The 22,485-nt window shown below is 58.6% G+C and overlaps 1 protein-coding gene across 1 annotated transcript; it reads right to left on the reverse strand.

Annotated features, from left to right (window-relative positions):
* Positions 1-66: 66 nt before the first annotated feature.
* On the reverse strand, positions 67-21,804 carry TNKS1BP1 (tankyrase 1 binding protein 1). Its single transcript, XM_007092613.3, is given in 14 exon segments — positions 67-517; positions 1,027-1,099; positions 1,344-1,501; positions 2,250-2,386; positions 2,498-2,648; positions 2,906-2,940; positions 2,943-3,271; positions 8,705-10,794; positions 12,766-13,043; positions 13,046-14,168; positions 18,083-18,152; positions 19,550-20,183; positions 21,230-21,338; positions 21,664-21,804. Coding segments are annotated over 12 exon segments (5,160 nt in total). The 5' UTR covers positions 21,324-21,338; positions 21,664-21,804; the 3' UTR covers positions 67-517; positions 1,027-1,038.
* Positions 21,805-22,485: the final 681 nt, after the last annotated feature.

Here is a 22,485-nt window from a genome sequence, read left to right on the forward strand (position 1 = left end):
ACTTCCCAACTATGGCCTTGGATGGGGGACAGGGCACCATAACCACACACCACAAGCTGGGCAGCACCAATTCCCAAAAAACTTTATTGTTTCAAGTGGCAAAATGTTATTGGTCTCTGTGGGGCACCTGGCAGGACGGAGGGAGACCTGGGGTGGGGCTGGGGCAGGGCTCTGCCCATTACAAAAATCAAAGGCTTTTATAAAAAATGCTACAAATTGGTATCAAAAGAAAACCCAAGGGAGGCTGGAGGAGGAAGCAGAGAGGGAGGTGTGACGAGAGCAAGGCGGGAAGGGGGGACCAAAACCTTCAACCACTAATGCCTGAATCTGGTCAGTTGGGGAGGGGGGGGCGGTGTCAGGAAGGGGATACAAAGTGCATAAATGTGCCTCCCCAGACGCTCCTCAGAGGTGGAGGGGGACAGAGGCTGCAGCCTGGGGCATGGTGGGGCTCCAGTCATCTCCTCGCCGGGGACCCCACAGGAATGGGCACTGCCTGAGACTGCCAGATGGGAAGGACCTGCAAAGGGGGAGGGGGGAGAGGTCAGAGCGGGAGGGACGCAAGGGGCGGGCAGAGGGGCCTCTTCAGCCCTGGCTTCCTCTCCCCGCATCCATCCTGGCTCTCCCAGCTAATAGGCCCAGTTGTGAGGAGGGTCCCAGCTGGGGACTTTGAGCCTGGTGAGTGCCCCCAGGAGTCCCAGACCAGAAGGGTCCCAGACCAGAAGGGCTGGCTGACCCCACTCGGGCCAGCCGCCGGGAGGAGGAAAGACTGTCCTTGGGCCCAGGGAGGAAGGCAGGATGGGCGCCCTCCTCCCAGTCCCTCCCAGGCCAGACAACACCCTGCTCTGTGGGCAAGATCTAGGGGAAGCCAAGAGGCCCACCAGGTCCTGGAGCTTGGCTCCAGCTGCCTGCTGCCAGCCTCACAGAGAAAGCCCTAGAACAAGGTACAGGGCCTCCTGAGCCATCCAGGGCAAGCCCTACTCACCCCCAGGTCCCAGACAGGCCCCAAGCCTAGGAACCCGCCCTCACCTCGATGACTTCTCAGACCTTCTTCTTCTTCAGCTTCAGGGCTTGTAACCAGTTGGGCGATGATCCTTCGGACCTAGATGGTACAGGGCAAAGGTCACAGGCAAACCTCAGGAAAGGTGAGCAGAGGGAGGAGTGGTAGGGAGAGCAATCCTCTGGAAGAGGCAGGCTGAGGCCTCGCCGAGGAACCGGAACTCTCGTGCCAACTTAACAGTGAATTTAGGGCTTATCGACCCCTTCTAGAGCCTCAGCTTTCCTCTTCCATAAAGCAGGGTTTCCCTTTTCAGGCCAACCCAGTGAGGCCAGTCGAGGTCACCTACCCTGAGGATTTCTCTGGCTTGGGAGGTAACGCAAGGGGCTTCCCCAGCCCTGGGACCTTGCAGGACTTGGATCGCTGCACTGCGGACTCCTTCTGGCTCGGCTTGCTCTCCACAGGCTCCCCCTCTTCAGCTGAGCGGTTCCGGGGGCGCAGCTTGGCCTATGAGTTGAGCCCGAATGCAGAGACATCAGAGGAACAAGCAGGGGGATTCACGGAGGACAAGGCCTGCTCCCAAGCGGACGCAGTCCCCAGAAACGGGCACGGACCCCTCTGCAGTGCTTTCACCCAGATCGATGGGAAATCGTTTAAAGACAAGTTTCCAAGAAGGGAGCCGTGCCTTGCGCCAAGTAGGTCCTCGAGAAGATACTGCTACACTCGATTCAGACTCACCGGGCTGGACAAAGCCAGTGGTGATTTCTCACCCCTGTGCCTTTGCTCATTCTGTTCCCTCTGCCTAGAATACCTCCCCATCACCCCACCCTCCACAACCAGCTCCTATACATGCCTCAAAGCTCAAACACTTATGTGAGGCCTTCCCCAACATACCCTCTCATCCCACACAGTGTGGCCGCATGAAGTAACTCCTCTGTCTCTGAACAGGCCCAGCCCCTTATCTGTGCCTCCCCAGTCACACGTCTCCCTCTCCCTCTCCCTTCACCAGAGCTAATCAGAGCCAAGGCTTGTGTCTCCCACACCCCGGGAAGTTCTGGAACACGAATGCCCTGTGCTTCCTTCCACCACACTCAGCCCGCAGCACAGGGGCCAGCAGGGAGAGCAGGATGGCAGGAGGAACGGGAAGAAGGGGCCAGGGGAGGGATGGACGGATGGATGAACGACGGACAGAAGACAGGCTGGACGCAAGGTGGCTAGCTGGGCTGGACGTGCCGGCTGAATGATCAGATGGTACCTTCAGGGCTGACGGACTCAGGCCAGGAAAGAGGTTGACTTTCAGCCCCTTGGTGCCCAAGGACATGCGTGTCCGGCGGTTCTGTGGCTCCTCTGCCACCTCCTCGTCTGAAGACGGCACCCGAGAAGCTCGTGGCTCTACGAGGGCCCAGAGGGGGGACTCAGCACAGACAGCAAGCCCACAACACCCCTCCCTCGCACGGCTCCCGGACAGCGACACGGGCATCAGGAAACAAGACAGGGACCTACCCGTGGAGTCCTGGAACAGGCGTGCCTCCGAGTCTGCCGCCTCTGACAGGCCCAGGGTGCCCCCAGGCCGGATGGCCGGGGCCCGGTGCCCACGCTTGCGCCCCAGGTTGGCACGGCTCCGGTACATGGCGCTGTCCAGGACCTCGGTGTCCTGCTCGGGACAAGGGCAACACCACTGGCACCGCTGTCCCGTCCCCAAGACACCTCAGCAACAGCTGCCTATGAGCTGCTCCCCCCAGCGGCCTAGAGCCCCTGTTCACTTGATTCACCTGCTGCCCCCTTCCTGCCTCCCAGGCTGACAGCACTCAGGGCTCTGCTCGGCTCAGGCTCCAGGGACGAGGCTCCGGCTGCGTCACCCACCTGCCCCCCAACAGCCCAACCACTGCCCTGGGCTCAGCCTACACTGACCTCAATGAAGGAGAAGTCCTGACTGGGAGAACGGGAGGAGGGCCTGGGGGGGGCCGCCGAGGGGGCCGCGTCGGGCCCTGCTCGCCCTGCCCGACCCCTGAAGGGCTCCAGGTGCCGTCCACCTCTTCTGTCTGGCTGGCTTCACCGTCAGGCTGCGGCCTCCAGGAAGGCAGAGGGTCCCCACCAGGCTCCAGGGACTCCCCTTGGACGGCACCTGCTGTGGCTCCTTCCTCCTCCAACGGGTCCCTGGGGCCTGAGGCTGCCGACTCCCTACGGGCTGCCGCCCTGGAGCTGCTGGCAGTCAGCATCCCCTCCAGCAGGCCCTGGGAGCCAGAGGGTGGGGAGCGGGCCGGGCACCTGCCAGGACTGCAAAAGAGACAGACCAGAGGCCAAGGTCACCCATGAGGTCACACCTCTCTCCCCCAAAGCTCACTTCACAGTATCTGTGCCCCCTACCCACACCTCTCTTTCTCCCTCCTTTCCATGCTTTCCCAGCCTCCTCCCAGAAGGACACGGTCAGAGCCTTGTACAGCACAGCACAGAGGGGACAAGCTGGGCAGCCTGGCAGGGTCAAATCCCGGGTCTGCCACTTACTAAGGCTTTCTTTCTTTCTTTCCACCATTTTATTTTTTGAGAGTCGGAAAGAAACAGCGCACGTGCAGGGGAGGGGCAGAGAGAGAGGGAGACACAGGATCCGAAGCAGGCTCCAGGCTCTGAGCCGTCAGCACAGAGCCCGACGCGGGGCCCGAACCCAGGAACACAAGCCGAAGTTCACGACCCGAAGCCCGAATGAGCCACCCAGGTGCCCCACTGAGGCTTCAGATGAGTCCCTCCACCTACAAAAGTCTCGGGGTCCTCTACCTCTGTAGTCGCTGGGGCGTGAAATGGGAACCACAGCACAAAGTGCAGCACCTGGCACTTGGGTGGCAGCGTGCACCCATCAAACAAAGCCAGCCGTCGTTACTGCTGCCGCAGCTACTGTTCATGCTGTCAACGTGCCCCTCCTGGGGGCGCCTGCCTGGACAGCCAACTCTCCCTGGGATGAGCCAGGCACTGGCTGGTCTGGCTGTGCAACATCTTCAGCCCTCAGCCCCCACTTCCTCCCTTCCTGTGCCCCAGTCTCAAGGAACAGCCAGGGACTCCCAGAACACGCCGGGCCTTCCTGGACCGCTGTGTGTGTGCGTGGACAAGCCGTTCCTCTGCCCGGAGAGCTCCCCCACTGCCTCTCCACTGGGTCTCCCTGCAGTTCCTCTTCTGAAGCTGGCTCGCTCCCCTCCCCCACGCCTCTACCTTTCCTCAGCCCTGTGAGCCCCCCAGTGACCAACTAGAGGACAAGAAGGGCCCCTCGTGGGCCCGGGGCTGGCCAGGAGGAGCAGGACAAGGCAGATGTTTGCCCAGTGATGAAGAGGCTGGGCCACCTTGCCTCTCAACTCGGCCTGTGCATCTTCTGCCTGCCACTCCTTCAAAACACAGCAGCACCAACACACGGGCACATCACACACGCTCACCGACTCGAGGAGCTGGTGTGTGGGCCAGCCGCCACCCCCTAAAATATGGACACACCCCACACACACAACGCCCCTCCCTCAAGGTACATCTAGGGCCCAGCCCCCACACACTGACACCACACACACACAGGGCGGGGGGCGGGCGTGGGAAAGGCTGGCAGGGGCAGTGCCTGGAAGCCAGGCCTCGGAGAGTTCCCCAAGGGGAGGGGAGTGGGGCAGGTGAGTCAGAAATGAGCCGGAAGAGGGGAGGGCAGGAGAGAGAACGTGTGTCAGTCTGTCTTTCCACAAGCTGCTGACAGATGGAAATTAAAGCGGTCTGGGCAGGAGGGAGGAGGCGGGGGTGGTGGCAGAATGGAGCAGCCCTGGACGGGGGCCAAAGCCAGCTCACCCTGCAGCTCCGAATCAGGGAGGCTGGAAGGGAGGGGGCAGCGGCGGCACCCCACCCAGCCTGAGGAGGCCCTGCCCAGAGCCTCTCCCTGGGGTGAGGCCGAGACAAGGCTGAGGGCAGGCCCTGAGTGAAGGGGATGTGAAACAGCGGATGGGTGGATGGAAAGATCCACATCCAGAGCAAGATCTGGCCCTAAGTCCCGTGGGCAGAGGGCAGGGGATGAGCTCAGTGGGTTCTGGGGGTGGCCACGAGGAGGGGAGGGTGGGAAGAGCACTGGGGAATGTGGTATGCCTCATCCCTGTGTAAACCCCCATCTCAGGAGAAGCTTTCCTGCCTCTGAGCACCCGGAACACCTATAACCTCAGCTCCTCCCTGGCAGGGAATCAGGAGAGAACAGTCAGGAGCCTGTGCTGAGCGCTTACACTGGCACAGATCCGGGCTCATCCCCCACTACGCCCGCAGTTACCTGTCCACTCTGAGCCTCGGCGTCTTCATCTGCAAAATGGGGAGATTAAAAGCGGCTACACAGGGACACCTGGCGGGGACTCAGTCCATTAAGCATCCGACTCTCGATCCTGGCTCAAGTCGTGATCTCTCAGTTTGCGAATTCGAGCCCTGAGTAGGGCTCTGCCCTGATAGCACAGAGCCTGCTTGGGATTCTCTCTCTCCCTCTCCCTCTGCCCCTCCCCTGCTCCTACTCTCTTTCCACCCCACCCCCACCCCCCATCTCTCAAAATAAATAAACTTAAAAAAAAAAACGTAGCTATACTTCACTGGGTCTGCAGGCAGTATGTTGGAAATGTGTGCTCAATTTTGACGAATTTTTATGATAATCATCCTTCTCAACACAGGCTCTTGGCCTGAGGACTTATCTCATTTTGCACCATCTATAACCCTCACCCCATCTGGACTTAGGGTCTCCTGACTGCTGCTCCAGGTGCAAACCCAGGGGATGGCATGTGGTAGATGTGCACAAAATCAGCTTTCCAGGGAGCGCGTGGGGAGCGAGGTCAGTTAAGCCTCTGACTTCGGCTCAGGTCATGATCTCTTGGTTCACGGGTTCCAGCCCCGCATCAGGCTCTGTGCTGACAGCTCAGAGCCTAGAGCCCGTTTTGGATTCTGTGTCTCCCTCTCTCTCTCTGTCCCTCCCCCTCTTGCTCTGTCTCTCTCTCCAAAATAAATAAAACATTAGGAAATTTATTTAAAAAATAATAAAAATAAATAAAAATTTAAAAAAAAGTCAGCTTCCCAGTATTCAAGGCTCTAAGGCCCAAAATGAGGGAGGCTTAAGCCTGGAGCTAGAATGATGTGTCTAAATGGGCAGAAGCTGGCTTGGACCCGCGAGAGACAGGAAAAGTGCCCAGAGAGGACGACAAGGCTGGGGCCCGAGGGAATACAAGGGGGCCATAATCCCCAGCTGTGAACCTTGTACGTGTCATGCTGCCTCCCTGGGCCTCAGTTTCCCCACCCATGAAGTGAGGGGGCTGGCCTCAATGATCTCTCAGGATCATCTCAGATTCTATGAAGACCCCAAAATGACAAAGAGGTCTCTGTACCACTTGGGGCCCCAGGGAGGGACAGCAGATGACCAGGAGGCCACAGAGAGGAGAGGACAGTGCATGAGCTCTTGGGGGACCTAAGAGAGCCACTCCCACCAGGAAATGATGGCCCTACACACAGAGGAGAGGCCTGGGAGCTCCCCATGACCTCTCACCCCCATGCTGGTCTTGTCACAGCTGTGCTGGACAGGACCACCTGCCATCAGGGGTACCTTTTCCCCCCACAGAGATGATGACAAAAATGTCCCCAAGGGCCTCACTTTACGGACAGCTCAAATTTACAATCCAAATTTGCACATCAGATACAATTACAAGTAGCAAGCATTTTTTTTTTCAGTGTTCACCCACGTGTCAGGCAGGTTTCTATCACTTTACATGTGTCTTCAACTCTTAACCCTGAAAGTCTGCGGAGAAAAGCACTCCCAACGTACAGACAAGAAATGGGAGGCCCTGAGGAAGAGAAGGAACGTGTCCAAGGTCACAGAGGTGGTGGCAGAATCAGTACCCAAGCCTGGCACATGGTGCCAAACCCAGACTACTCGGAACTGTCCTCAAGGACTTCCCAGGGGAACCTCCAAAATTGCCTTCCAAGAGCAATTTTCCAGGGTGGAGAATTTCCCTAAGTCAGATGCCCGGAACACAAGTTCTTTGGATATTAGTCAAATAAGCTTGGGAAACCTTGCACTAGAGAAAGGCGAACAGGTTTCCTTGTGGCTGTGTTTTCATGTGCTACCACATGCCCGTACACAAACACTCGAGGTCTCCGACAGGGCCACAGAGTGCACAGCATTCCCCAAACGTACAACACAGACAGAAAACCAGAGCGTCTTAAAGGTGTGATAGAGGCTAGGCTACCTGAGTGTTAAGGACTCCCTTCCTCCTCAGCTCCTACCTTCCTCTTCCCCAACCCAGATATTCCCGCTGTCCCCTTCTCAACAGCCACCCAACCGGAGGGGAAAGGTGGAGGGCTGTGGGTCCTGCTCCTTGGTAATCTGAGAGTCTTGAACATAACCACACCTGACAGCATTTACAATGTGCAAATCAGAAGGAAGCCCTGCTGTGCGGCCGTAAGCAGGTCACACCCAGTTGGAGATGATAAAAATCCCTTTCCACGTCTTAGGGCAGCTGTGAAGGTCAACGAGGTAAGATGTGCAGTTGATACTAAGCCCTGTAGAGTGGAGTCTCGGGAAAAGAAACCAGGAGAGACCACAGGGCGTAGGAATGGTAAGGTTTCCCGAAGCTAACCTTCGAAAGCCAGGCTCAGAGACGTCCAGGAACTCATCCTGGATCCCAGGGGCCTCCGCACTCCCCACCCTGTACACCCACCCCTTCCTGCAGCCTTCATCACCAACCCATGCTCTGCCCACCTTTCTCTCTCTCTCTCTCCCTTCTCCTTAGCCGCAACTAAACCTGTCCACACCCCATGATTCCCTCTGGACCCTTCCCTGTCCCCTCCACTACCACCAGCCCCTTCCACTTACAACACAGCCCCCACCCGACTGCCCAGTGAGAAGATCCAGCTTCTTCCGAAATGTAGAACTTTCTACTCGGTATCTCAATAAACAGAAATGTTAAGGAAATAGACGCGATGGCTTTTTAGTACCCTTTCTAGGGGTGAAATCACCTCCACTGGTGTCAGAACGTAAAAATCCCTGAGACAGATTGCAGCTGGCTCGTCAACAACTACCAGTCTGTTCCTCTGGAAAGCTCCCTTTCAGGAACTCCATGCATGAAGGCCAAGATCATGGGGTCAGGAACCAGGTCCCTACGACCTTCGGGTTCTTAAATTGTCTGCTCTTCTGGGCCTTAAGACAGGGCAGGCAAGATGCCCCTAATCTCTGCAAGAAACAAGCGCCACTGCGCACTCCAGTCCTGCCCTGCAGTGGCCCAGGCCACGGGGACACGCAGAATCCTCCTTCCGACACCCATAAAAGCATCCATATCCCCCGGCCTGGGAAAACCCACGGCTTTGGGCCAAGAGGCCTGGGGAATAGGTGCTGTGCACAACCTGGGCACCAGAAGACAAGACACACCCCCTGTCTTCCAGGATAGTCGCAATACGAAGCACCGAGGAAGCCTAAAGCATGGGCAGCAAATGAACGCCACCTCAGACATCATAATCATCATCAAAAAAAAAAAAAAGAGAGAGAGAGAGAGAACTCACCTGTAGGTGTGTCACATTTCAATTCTTAAAAAATTTAAAACTTCACAGTCCAGACCATCTCCATTTTCCAAACCCTAAATGTCCTCAGGGGAAAGCGGTTTCTTCCCTCCTCAAAAAAACTTGCAGGGTTTCATACAGCGGCTGCACCTTCCCTCCCACACAGGGATGGGGCTCCCTTACCTGGTTCCAAAGCCAGGGGTTTCTCCCATCTCCATCCCAGGTTCTTCAGGGCAGTTCTCCAGGGAAAGGAGGGAGTGGTCTTCACCCTGGGTCTCTGGCCCACTGGTCCCGCCAGGTCCCAGCTCTCTGGCCTCCAGGCCCGGGGACGAGACACCATTGTCCCTCAGCCCCAGCTCTAGGCACTGGCTGACCTCTCCTACCCCGTGCTCCCTGGCTTCGCTTGGGGCCCCCGAGAGCTCTGCGTTCCGGAGTCCCAAGTCCTGGGTCCAGTCCATCCGGCCCACTCCGCACCCCCGTGAGTCCTGAGAACCTCCAGACTCTAGGTCACATGGCACCTCCAAATTCTTCAGGCCCAGACTGCTGCCCCAGTCTACCTGGCCCGCCCCAAGCTCTCTGGGGCTGCAGCCTGCCCCCGAGGCCATGCTCCTCAGCCCAAGGTCTGGGGTCCAGTCTGCCTGTCCCACCCCACGCTCCCTAGATTTAAGGAACTCTCCGGCCTCCACACCTGACCAGTCAGTCTGCCCCACGCCACTCTCTCTGGCCTGGCTGGGGCCCCCTACATCCCCGACACCAGCCAGATCCCTGCTCCTCAGGCTGACATCGGAAGTCCAGTCCTTCTCCCCAACCCCAATGCCCCTGGGCTCCTCGGATCCCCCAGCCTCCAAACGGCTGGCCAGGTCCACGTCTCTCAGGCCCAGCTCATCTGACCAGCCCATGTGTCCCACGGCTTCCTCCCTGGCCTCACTTGCGCCCCCAGAAACCACACAGCCGGACACCTCCAAGTTCCTGAGGCCCAGCTGGTCGGTCCAGTCCACAGGCCCGGTCGGGGTCTTCTCTGGAGGCACAAAGGGGCCACCTGCCATCTGGCCAGAAGGGCTCAGGCCAACACCTCCCGCCCGATCGTCACCGATGATGCCAAACTGATGGCCCCTCTCGGCAGCCTCCACGCAGAAGTCGCCTCGCCAGTCTCGCTGCCCCGGGCTGAAGGTAGCCTCCGGCTGGGGTACGACACCAAGGCTGAAGTCGCCCGCCCAGCCTCGCAGGCCCACCTCCCTGTCACTCCGGCCAGCATCGCTCGGGCTCTGGCCCCCTGCCTGCTGCGCCCCCTGCAGCCCTCCAGCATCCTGGCCAGCCCCGCCACCGCCACCGTGCCAGCTGCCCTGGTCTCTCTGTCCCAGTGGCCCGTCCTGGGACTGAGGGGTGCTGGGGCTGAACAAGCCCCCTGATTCTCTCTCTTCGGGCGGGCTTGCATCCCTGCTGGTCTGGCCCGGGCCGTCTCTGCCACTCGGAACCTTCTTTTCAAACTCCTCATCCTGCTGTTGGGCTTCCTCAGGGCTGAAGCCAGCGCTCAGGGCTCTCATTCCGAAGCCTCTATCCTGGGGGCCAGGGGCTGTGGAGCTGCCGCGGCCACTATAGTCCCTCATCCAGGCGCTCTTCCCGAAATCCTGATCTGGCTGCTCTGCAGAATCTCTCTTCCCAAACTCCTCGTCCTGCCCGTCTGCCAGGTGGTCCTTCTTCCCCGATTTCTGGTTCTGCTCGTCTATATCCCGGCTGGCATAAGCACCCAGTGAATCTCTCTTCCCAAATTCCCAGTCTTGAAGGCTTACATCCCGACCGCAGTAAGTACCCAGCGAATCTCTCTTCCCAAACTCCTGGTCTTGGAGTTCTGCATCCCGGCTGGAGTAGGTGCCCTGGGAATCCCTCTTCCTGAACTCCCAGTCCTGAACATCTGCCTCCTGGCTCTGCTGAGTGCCAAGCTGGGCTGGCTTTCCAATCACCCAGTCCTGGGCCCCGGGCCCCCCTGGGGCAGACACTCCACTCCCATCCTGGCTGGAAGCCTCGATCTCCTCCTGGCCGATGCCACACCTGCTGGCCCAATCCCTGGAACTCGCTTCCCCAGCTCCTTGCCCACGCTTGCTGGTCCAGTCCCCCTCTCCAAGGCCTGCGTCCCCTCTAGGGCTTGCACCACCAAGGCCATAGTCCTGAGAAGTGTCTTGAGACCAGTGGGAAGAACTAAAACTGCTGGGAGAGGGGTCTGCTGTAATTCCAAATTCACTCTGCAGATCTTTCTGGGCCCAGCCAAGGAGTCCCTAGGAATCAGAAAAAGAGAGAGACACAAAGAAACAATGCTTAGAGTCAATCAGGGTGGGAGTCTAGAATGAGAATCAGCATTGCCTAGTCCAGAGAGCCCCACGTTAGCAAGAGAAACCCTGGGTTTAGATCCCAGCTGTGTGACCTTGACCAAATCACTTAACCACTCTGGGCCCCAGGGTCCTCACCCTTAAATGGGAAGAATTCCTACTGCCTGGGGTGGTTTGGGAGAATTAAGCAAGATCATTTTAAGCCAAATCTCAGCACAGTGGCTGGCATGCAAGGGGCACTCAATATGGACACTCAATCAATGATCCCATGGTCATGTTTACAGGCCCTTGGGTAACACTTGGCCAAGCGCCAAGAGAAAGGCTGCCAGCAGAGTGGTCTTCACAGGGGTGTGGAAGGAGTGACGTTTCCATGAAGGGTGGTCAAGACTCAAAGCCCCTCCACAACCTGCTTTCCAGGTGGAGAGTCTGACCCTGCCCCTGCCCCTACTCGCCCCTGTAAGTTCCCAGGCCCTTCTTCCCTAAGGAAAGCGCCCTTCTGCCTGGCTCCTCCCAGGAAGACCTCACAGCCCTCGCCTTGTCCCTGGAGGAGACAGGAGGGACAGGAGCTGCCACAGGCGGAAAAAGCCGGTCCAGGGCCCCCTGCACCACCCCCCCCTCAACCCCATACTCCCTGACTCACTCCTTCAGGCGGGTCAGCCCTGGGCTCAGGGCTGCGGAGCCGGCCCGCCTCGTCCCGCAGCGCCGCGTTGGCTAAAAGCCTCTCCAAGACAGACATGCTGGGCTCCTGGTCCCCGAGCCGGGCCATGGCCCCTGCCCCCAGCCCGCCCCGGGCTGCTGGGTGCGGCTGAGCTGAGTGCAGGGACGGGACTGGGCCGCTCCCCTCGCCTGGACCTGTCCAACGACTCTGGCTCCCGCTTGCCCTGGCCCGGCTCCCTCCACGGCAGCTGCAGCTCTGGCAGCCCCGCCCAGAAGCCAGTTGAGTCACCCAGCGCTGGACAGACACACCTACCAGGAGCTAGCCCGGTCTTAACTCCTTCCTGCTCCTCCTTCTCTACCCCTCCACCCCCTGCCCCCAGAGGCCTCCCGGCTCCTCCTTCCTTCTAGCCCCGCCCCTACCAGCCCAGGCTGGCCTTGAAAACTACATTTCAAAAGCCACCTGGACCCCAGCCCTTAAATTCAGAGGCAGCCCGGTAGGAGAAAGGGCACTGGCCAGGGAGCTGGCGCTCTGATCAAGGCCCAGCCACCAACTTGCTGGGCAACCCTGCACAAGGCTCTGCCCTCTCTGGGCCCCGAGCTTCCTATCTGCAAGGCAAGTCTTGAGCTCAAGGGTAACAACGGTCATAAAGCCAACACTCAGTAAACACTCTCGATGAGCCAGGTGCTATTCTTAGTACTTTACAGGTATTACAACTTATTTAATCTTTGCCATCACACCGTGAGGGAGAGTTCATCATTGTTACCCCCATTTTACAGAGGCAGAATCCAAGGCACAGAAAAGTAACTTGTTCAAGGTCACATCTGGGCCAACCACAGAGAACGCAGGCAGTCTTGTTCCGGAGCCCAAGCTCTAAACAGCTGCACTGCGTTGCCTTCCTCGATACCGTTTGTAAGGAGGCACTTTGAACGCTCAGTATATGTCAAGCATTGCGCTCAGCACACTTCATATTCCCTGCGGTACCACCCTAAGAGGCAAATGTTCTTATGGTGAAAGGTTTCTGCAGCTTAGAGGTTAGGGTTAGCAAGACGACTCAGCTGGCGGAAGCTCGACTTGGATACGAACTCACTCTAAAGCCGAAGCATCAATCCCATACCCTCTGCTCTGTCAGCTCTGCCAGACTGCCCAGCCATGAGGAGCACATCCACAGGTGCCTTGCTCACGGCGGCATCCCGGGCTCTGGACACCGAAGCCCTTGCTTCCATCCCCTGAGGCCCCCACCCTCCCTGCGGCCCTGTCCTCACCTCGGAGCAGGCACTTGGGGCCTGCGTATCCTTCAGATCAGACCCGGCTCCCCGCCTTGCACTGCCGGCACTAGGTGGTGGCGAGGCCAGGAGGTCATCCAGCCAGCGGGAGCTGCTTTCAGGGCCTGCGGGCTCGGGGGACGCACTACAGGGATCTTGAGCTTCTGTCCTGGGTTGGGTGGCCTCAGCCTGGGCCAAGGTCATGGCCTCCTCCTCAGCAGGCAACGCCTGCTGGGGGTCAGGGATGCCAGCAAAGAGGACGCAGGGCTGGTCGGGGGTGCTGGCTGCTGCTGCCCCAGGACCGGCTCCAGGATGGGCAGAGCAGCCTCCCTGGTGGCCAGAGGGAGCAGGGACTCCTGTCCAGCCACGGGCTCCCGCTCCTCATATCTCTCCTCTGCCTGCAGCAAGGCCACTCCAGGTGGGCCCCCTGGTGTCGGTAAGGGCTTGAGGGGAACAACTGGGGACTGAGGTTGACTCTCGCCATCACCCTTCTGGGCTGGGGAGATGCCTGGATCATCCACCTGCACCCAGGAACCAGGAATTCCTGGCACCTCTGGAGCCGACTGGGTCTCTCGCCCCTGCTGGGACACTCCTTTCTCTCTGCTGGATGCAGCCCAGTCACCAGCCTCAGCAGCCTCGGCGGCCTCGGTGGCTTCAGTGATGGGGGAGGGAGGTGGGGAGTCTAGCCGCCACACCCCAAGACCCGAAGGCCGAGTGGGGAAGGTCCATTCAAAGGACTGTGACAAGCTCCAGTTGGACTCTGTCCCACTCCCGAAGGGACGATCCAAGGCAGACTGGCTCCCCTGGGTTTGGGGCAGGGCAGCCAGCGAGCCCCCCAGCTTCTCCTGGTCTTGGCCATGCGGCCGGAGCACACCCTCAGAAAATCGGCGCTGAGCCAGGCTGATGGGACGGAGATCTATGTCACCCTTGGCCGCCACATCCCCAGATGGAAACGTCCGAGGAAGATCCGGCAACTCACCCCCCTCAGTCAGGGGCTGGGCAGAGGTAGCCGGGGGCTGCCCCAGGCTGTGGTGCCCTGAGACCTTCTCAAGGGCCGGGCTGCCAGCTGCAGGGGCCTCTGGGGCTTCCACAGCAGGGAGCCCTAAGCTCGGGGCGCAGTCGGAGCTCTGACCCTCATCGGGAAGGGCTACAGTTGCGGCTGCTGGGGTCACAGGGGGGCAGGGAGAGGGCCCAGAAACTGCAGGACTCTGGGCTTCTGGAAGCTGAGAGTGGCGGGGAGAGCTCTCATCAAGTGAGTGATGTCTGGGAGACCCCTCAGCAGGTGAGTGAAGTCGGGAAGACTCTGGGGCTAGGCCTGAGACTTCAGTGGGGAGGCTTGGGCTGGCGGAGCCTCCATTCTCTGAGGCGGAGCCTGGACTCGAGGGGCCCCAGGGCTTGGAGACCTGCAAGAGAAAGGTCAAGAGCCATTACTCCCCTCCCACAGAGACCCCAGGTCGGCTGCTTCCTCACACTCTCAACTCCACAGACCAGAGGAGGAAACAGGAACTCAGAAGGCGGGCCTCTCAGGGCAGCTAAGGGAAGCCCCGAGAATTATTTTGGGGCATCTTATGCTTCTTAGGGTCTGCAGACCCCACCCCCAGGCCCTCTCCCCAGAAAATGCACACAGCCTCACTCATAGCATCTCCAGTGGTTCAGATCTTCCCTCCCCGCCAACTCCCAGAGCTCACCTAAGGATGTAAGAATCTGTGGTGCATCGGTCAAGAACCCCGGCTTGACAAACAGAGAAGGAAAATGGGGAATCTGCCATCTGGGCAGGCGGGGTGTTGCCTCGGAACAGGTCTGTAAGCCCAGGGTGGAGCCAGACCACCCACAGGAGCAGGTACAGGGGGCGCTGTGGCGCTCCCCACCCCGTTCTGTGTATCCACACGTCCCAGCGCTACCCAAGGAAGCAGGCAGGTCCTGCCTCGGGATCCAGGCAAAAGGCACCAAGGGACATGAAAGCACATGGCTTGGAGTCATCGGCACTGCCTCCTATGAGCCGTATGCCCTCCCATATGGTGGTAAGGTGGTATCTCCGAGCCTCCGCTTTCCCATCTGTACACTGGGGCTAACGGCAACAACATCCATCTCAAATAAATAAGATCTGTGCACAGGGCCTCTCGGGATAGGACTTACGGAAAAAATAGACGCTATGGGATAGGGGTCTGGGAGAGGAGGAAGGGGCAGAGCGCCTGGCATCCTGGCATTCCACTGCAACACTTGGCCTGTCCCCAGACAATGAAGGAAGCCTTGCTCCTTTTGACCTGTGCCCTCCCCAGGGGTCACGCTTCCCCTGCCACCCCCTCCAACGGGGCGGTTTCTCCCGCATCATCGCCCACTGGGTCTGGGAGAGAGAAGGTCCCACTTGCTTCTCAAGTCCCTTTCCTTTGCCCCCATCTTCCCTCCTCTCCATACAACTCCAGTGTTCAACCGCACGCCCTAAACTACACCACCCACCACCCCTCCTGTCTGAGCCCCTACAGAGCCCTCCAGCATCCTGGTTCTCCGTTCCTTGACCCCTTCTTGCATGGTCACTTTGTGAGCCACCTCTCCCAGGTCATACTCTACTCCTTGTCCTCACTGGTAACTGCAGCCCCTCTATAATCTCCACTCCAAGTGTCTGCTCCCCGCTCCCACCTCCTATGGGTCCCGCTACCTCTTTCCACCTCGCTGATCCTTCAAACGCCTCTGCCTCCAGGAAGCAGAGCCTACTAACCCTCCTCCTTCTCATGGTCCCTGTTCCCCTCCTGCCCTCACTTCTCGGTGGTGTTTAAGTCGCTTCTTTCCACAATTCCCCCACCAACCTCCATGCAACGTTTCCACCCAGCTCTCCACCTCCCCGCAGCTGTACCTGGGGCTGGACGTGGCTGCAGGACAGGAAACAAGCCAGATGCCCGATCTCCCTACCGCCTGATCAGCTCTCAAACCTCCAGGACCTCAAACGAGCCCCGAGCCCCCGGCCGTCCCCTAACGCTTCCCCTCGCGTGCCCACATTCCCAGGGGATGCTTCTGCGTCTGGTGTTCTCAAACCCCAATACCACCTGCCGCCCTCATCAGCCACCAGCCCTCACACCCTACTGCCTGCGTGTGAGCCCAAGCACCATGCTCCCCTCCTATGCTTGTGAGCGGTCCTGGCTCAGAGCTCTCTCTCTCTCCCCTGCATCATTGATTTTTCCTTCTCTACTGGCTCATTTCCACCAGCACACAAACTGCTCTTATGTCTTCTGTCTTAAAAAAAAAAAAAAACACTCTTGACCTCACCTCTCTCTAAAGCTTACCACCAGGTTTCTTGAATGCGTTGCCTACATTCACTCTCTATCCATGGAGTTCCTCTTGTCTCGCTCTCTCCTGAACCCCCTCCAGACAGGCTTCTCCCTTCACCCGGCCAGCTAATGCTACCGTCAAGGTCACCAATGACCCCCCTGTAGCTGAATCCCATTCCCAGGGCTCACCTGCCTTGACCTGATAGCAGCATCTGACCGTGGGTCATGCCCTCCTCAAGCCCCAAAGGTGGCTGCTAGCTCTGTGTGGCCTCTAGCACCCCAACCTCCCCAGTCTCCTCCTGGTCTCCCCTGCTACACATGGGGCCTGGGCCCCCTGCCCTCCTGTGCCTCCCCGGCTCCTCTAGTGACCTTAACCCCCCTGTTGACCTGCCCTTCTTAACTGCCACGTTGTACGCTGACAACTGTCCAGCTGTCCCCTCAATATTTCCACTGGGGTATCGAAGAGGCATCTCAAACTCAGCAAATCTAGAAACAAACTCCTCATATCCCCCCGATCCTGCTTTACCCTTCCAGGTGCCCACCTGAATGAATGGTAACCTCGCCACCCTTCCACTGCACAGGCCAAAGGCCCTGCCGTCATCTGTGACTCTGCACTGGCTCGCTCTCCTATCAAGCCACCTGCAAACCCTGCCCGCCTCACCTTTAAACCCTATCCAGAGTCGACCTCCAGGGTCCAGCCACCAGGCTTATGCCCCCACTGGTCCCCGCTGCCGCTCTTGGCTCCTTGCAACCAAGATGACGCTTCGCGACCAGGCCAACACCAGGTCGTTGGTCTCCTCCAAACCCCTCAGTGGCTTCTTCCCCTCACTCAAGGCCAAGTGTTTCCAGTGGCCTGTGAGGCTCCACACCATCCAACCCTGCACCCGACCCACCAGCTGTCAGACCTCGCTGGCAGGCAACTCCTCCTCTCTCACTACAATCCAGGCATCCTGGCTTCCTTGCCAGGAAGGTACTAAGTCTCCTGTACTTAGTTCTTTCTGCCCAAAACGCTGTTCCCCAAACGCCCATGCAGCTCACTCCCTCACCTTCGCAGCAAGGCCTCTCTCATTGCCTTGGGCCCAGAGCTCCCTGCCTCGATGGGACTCCCGCACTTGTGACACACTGCAGTCTGCGGGTTCAAGGGATGCCTGTGCTTGTGTCTGCCTCCCTGCACTGGGTGAGCTCCCTGGGAGCAGGAGGCCGTGCTCTTTGTTCTCTGCTGTGTCCCTGGCACTCGACTCACGGTAAGTGCTCAGTAAGTATCTGTCGGATGGACGAGGGAATGTGGTCGGGTCTCCATCGAGGGGGAGACAGGACAACCCTTGGCCAGAAGGGCCCTATGAGCTAGAAGGGGTATCAGTTACTTGGGAGAGCAGGCTGACCATCCTCTGAGCACGCTGTGGGGAGCAGTGAGGAGGAAATAGGGAACACCCGCTTCTGACCCCCTTGTCCTCTAGGCTGCCTCCAGCCGCTCACCTCTCCTCAGGGGTCTTGCTCTGCTCTTCCTGGCACTCGTTGGGAGACATTGCTGGCCCCTCCTGGGACCATCCCCTAGAGAGGGTCCCACTGTCCTCATCTGAACCCCGAGAAGACAGCCCAACCAGGGAGAACACTGGAATCAGGCACTTCAGATCCTGCGTCAGCCCCTGGGTGCCAAACCTTCGTGAGCCGTGGCGTCCCCACACCTCACACGGGACCAGGAGGGCCCAGCAGCCAGAGTTCTCATAAGGACTAAGTTAGTCACCGCTCCTGGGACGTGCCTAACACGCCGCAGATACCTGATCAGGGCTGGTTGTTATAAATACTATAATTACTGCTTGTAACGAGTAGTTTCACAGCTTGAACCACACTTAACCACCTCGAGGACTGAAAACAGTGGCCTGGGAGTCAAGAAATCAGAGTCTCGGGGCCAGACCTGGGTGGGGCACGCCACCTCCTCCACAGGCCTCAGTTTCCCCATCTACACCACAAGGAGGTCACACAAATGATCTCAGAGATGACCCCTCCAGCTCTAAAATACTACGATTCTGATTCATAACAGGAGGCTAACTCACATCGGCAGGTGGGTCCAAGCTGGCTGGCTGAGCCAGGTCCCCGTTGAAGGCCAGGTCCAAAGGGGCATTCCTGTAAGGGAACAAGAAATGGAGGCAGAGAATAGAGCAGTCTGCCACTGATGACCAGGGGGAGACTGGATGGAGAGTCTGCCTAAGTGACTTCAATAGCCCCCAAAGTCAAACCCCCCAGGCATCTACTACTGAGCCCCACCTGGAATCACTGAGGACAGAGAAAGTGTCTCTCGTTTCCAGAGAGAAAGTGCCCCGGGAGACAGTGCCCATTCCCTACCTGCACATCAAGGGTTAAATGCCCCCCCACCCACTCCTCTAGGAGAAGCACCCTGCATGCCCAGGCCCCTCAGTGGTTCCCAAAAAGCTAACTTCTCCTTCCCCTAGCCCATAAGGGGTTAACGTTCTCCTCCAGCCAGGAAGAGTGCAGCTGGTCCCGGCTGCCCTGCCAATGCTTCTTGAAGGATTGCAGGGGGAGGAAAAGGGGGAAGAGTGATTTTCCAAAGTTGAAGTTGCTCCTCTTGAGTTCTGCTTAGAGCAAGGAAGGGGAGGAAGTCTGAGAGCAGACGGGCCTGGGCAGCGTGTGACCTCCTGGACGCCTGGGACGAAGAAGGATGAACTAGGGCCCCTGCCCTCCAGGCAAGTTCAGGTGAGAATGGGGCCAGGCTGGGGGGCAGGGTAGGGCAGGGGCCTTCAGCTTGGGACTCAGCCCAGACCACAGGAGCCCTGCCCTTCACAGCAGTAGGAAGGGGAGGGGAGCCTGTGCCCACCACTCCCAGGGGCACCTCCTGGCCAGCCCTCCTTGACACTGGCACCAACCCCAGACAACTGTAGCACGTCCCACAGTCTCCAACCTGGCCGTGACCTCTGTGCACAGACGCTGGCCGGCCTGGCATCGAGGCGTGCTCGTGTCATAGCTGTTCTATCAGACTCCTCCTTGTGGGCAGACTGCACCCTGCTGATCCTATCCTCGCCCTCTGCCCCCCCCCCCCCCCAGCACACACCAGCACCTGCACGCTGTCCCAACCTCAGTAGGAGCTAGCACTAAAGAGAACAAGCTTTGGAATCAAATAGACCTGAATTCAAATCCTAGCTCTGTCCCTTATTTGCTGAGGAACCACGGGAAGTCGTTTAGAACCTCAGTTTCTGCATCTCTAAAACAGGTCTAATATTCTCTCCATCAAATAGCGGTGAATCACATGAGGCAAATTCAACTCTCCGGATAAAAAGACCCAAAAATAAACTTCCATACAGCGCATTGAATTCCACCGTTAACATACATCAGCTCTGTAAAAGAACACAGCAGCACTGACACCGTCTACCAGGGGAGTGTTTTGTGACTTAGACCAGGGTCCGCCTGCACTCATAGCACACTGACCCCAAACTAACCTAACCGTGAAGGTCACAGTCCCAGATAAAGCCACCCCCTTGTCCTCCAGGATGCCTCCCTCCGCTCACCTCTCCTCAAGGGTCTTGCTCTGCTCTTCCTGGCACTCGCTGGGAGGCTTTGCTGGCACCTCCTGGGAGCATCCCCTGGAGAGGGTCCCGCTGTCCTCATCCCTGGGACCGGTGGCCACACCATACGTCCTGGGGCCATATCTTGAGCTGCCATCATGGTTAAAGGTGAGGCGGGAGCCCCAGAGGCGATCAGGGCTGGCAGGGACCTCCTTCCGAGGCTGCTCCATCTTGGCCAGGATCTCTTCCACTGTGGTGGCTGCAAAGCGCTCTGAGGCCGGACGGAAGGGGGCAGGGGCCTTCCGCACGCCTCCTGGGGCAGCACATCGAGCTGGGGGTGTCAAAGGTGGCATCTCTTCTTTCCCGGCCTCCTCTTTCCCAGTCTCTCGAGTGGCTTCTCCTCCAGTAGAGGTCTCAGGCGTAGGCCTTGGTGCAAAGGGAAGGGGACGCTTGCTGCCACCATAGGGCTGGGGTCCTGCGAGCATGTTCATCTTCCGGGCAGAAGGCAGCTCAGCCAGGGGGCCCCGGGGGGGCCGAGGCCCAACAGGCACCAGCAGGCTGGGCTTGGCAGGCAGGGCTGGCTTGGCAGGCAGGGCCCGAGGTTTGGGCTTGACGGGGGGTTTGGCCCGAGGGTCACCTACCGAAAGGAAAGGATTGGTTGGGGGTCTGTCAGAAGATCCAGGAAGCAGAACTTCATCTCCCACCCTGTACAAACTCCGAAAGTTCACATCTTTCTAGGTACAGGGTAAATGTCACCTCTTCCATGAAGCCTTCCTTGATCATCCATACACATCTCAGAAGCACCTTCACCCATCTCCAAATTTCAAAAACATTACTCAATCTCCCTTACAAACTAAAGCTACTTAAGGGCCCAGCTGGCATGTAATTTCTCCTTATAGCCCCCTTTGCACCCTAGCACATGTTCTTATCAAACGAACACACTAATGAATGAACAAAAGAGCCAATAAATGGATGCCTGCCTGCCCACATCAAGCAGTCAGGCCACCATGTCCCCAGTCCTGTCCCTTCCTCTTACATGACACTGTACTGCTCCACCACCCATAGTAAACCTAGCTCAGCTTCTCCACTCTGGCTCCCTACTCCACCCCCCTCCCAGAGTACACGCCCAGGCCACCTTCCCACTGTCATCCGGTGTGTGATCAGGAATGAAACTTACTATTGACCTAAGCCAAACAGAAGTAAACCTGCTACGGGAAAAAAACAAGACCAGAAACCTACCTTCTACATAAGGCATTCCACTGCCAAATAAAAGACTTGGAATTACTCATGGCCATGGCCCTGCTAATAGAATCCTGTATCACCCACTCATTGGACCCAGCCCAAGAAAGGAGTCTAGACACAGAGCCAGGAGGTCTGGGTTCAAACCCCCCTAGGTGCACACCATTTCTCCTCTAGGCCTCAGTTTCCTCCTCTGCCGAACACATGGTTTAATCCGCACCACACCTCGAAGGGCAGTCTGCTCTCATGTGCTGGGGACCTAGGTTCTCAAACCTGGTCTGAAAGGGCTCGACGGGAGCGAACGACCTCGCAAACTCATCCTGCGTAGCCTCAGTGTGCCTCCCACTCTCACTCCCCCGCCCCCTCCAAGACAGAGCAGGGGTTCCGCTGCTGCGCCCCCACCCTCCTCCGGGCCACCCTGCTCCGCCCAGCACCCATGGGTACCTGGCTCCGAGCCAGCAGACACCGGCTCCTCCTGCATTTCCCGGGGCGGTGGGGAAGCCATGGCTGCGCCTTCCCGGAGAGCCGACACTTTCATCACATGCGGCAGAACCTGCGTGAGAATTGGGGAGCCGAGGGGTGTGAGCGGGGTGGCCGGAGACCCAGGAAATGAGAGCAAGAGACTGAGAAGGCACAGGGGCTGCGAGCTGGCAGCAGGCTTGGCTGAGGGAAGCGTCCTTCCAGCAGGGGCAGAGTGTGGGACCGGAAGCGGGAACTTCAGAGGGGGCTGGGGGAGGTCAAGGGAGGTCCCCCGCAGCCGTATCCTCCACTCGTCCCAGACGGCTCTCTCAACTCCGGTCTCCTAACCCCGGAGTCCTGGAGCTTCAGGGACCCGCCCACTGCTCCCTCTGGCAAGCTCTCCAAGACACCCCACTTACCGTTGCCAAGGCACCCCTTGGGTCCGGCAGCCCTGCCTGAGGTATCCACTCAGGGCCGGAGCAAGAGGGCCGCGAAGTCTGAGGTCTCTCCGTGAATCACCTCATGGGAGACGGGAAAAACCCGCTCCTCCCCAACCTGGGGCTCCGCCCCACCGCCTGCCTCCCCCCTTCCCGCTCACCCTGCCCCCCCCCCTCCTGCAGCTGGGAGTGGTTCCCTCTCCCCCCTCTTTCCCCTCCTCCTTCCACATCCCTGCCCCACGCCCGCCCGCCTGCCTCGGAGCTGTCTCATCCAAACACGGAAAAATAAGGAATAAAAAGTAAACATCTGGAATACATTTTTTTTTCTTTAATTTCTCAATCGCTTTGGCTTCAGCTTGGAATTTGATGAGGTAAAGCCAGGGCCTAGTCCTGTTGCCATAGCAATGGCCTCCCACTGGATTTCCAGAGCCTCGCCAAGAGGAAGGAGGAGCCGGCCCAGGCCTGGGCTGGGAGAATGGGACAGGACTTGAGAACATCCGGGGGGTGGGGTGGCTTGGGGGAGAAACTCCCTGGGGTTCCCCTCTGGGCAGTCAGGGCGGGATAACCAAGGCAGATGAAAAGGGGATATTGGGCATCACTCACCAGCCCAGGGTTGGCCTGAGGGGTATTGAGGGGGACAGAAGAAGAATTTTTAAACCAAGAGACACAGCCCTATGGCAGGGACCAAATGATGCCCTTCTTCTAAGCCGGTAGCAGGAGCTTGGGGGTCTGATATACCAGGATTCAGACGCTGGATGGGTCTACCACTCTCCAGCTGTGTGACCTGGGGCACACTGCTTCCTT

The sequence above is a fragment of the Panthera tigris genome, chromosome D1 (assembly GCF_018350195.1).
Source record: "Panthera tigris isolate Pti1 chromosome D1, P.tigris_Pti1_mat1.1, whole genome shotgun sequence".
Classification (NCBI taxonomy): domain Eukaryota; kingdom Metazoa; phylum Chordata; class Mammalia; order Carnivora; family Felidae; genus Panthera; species Panthera tigris.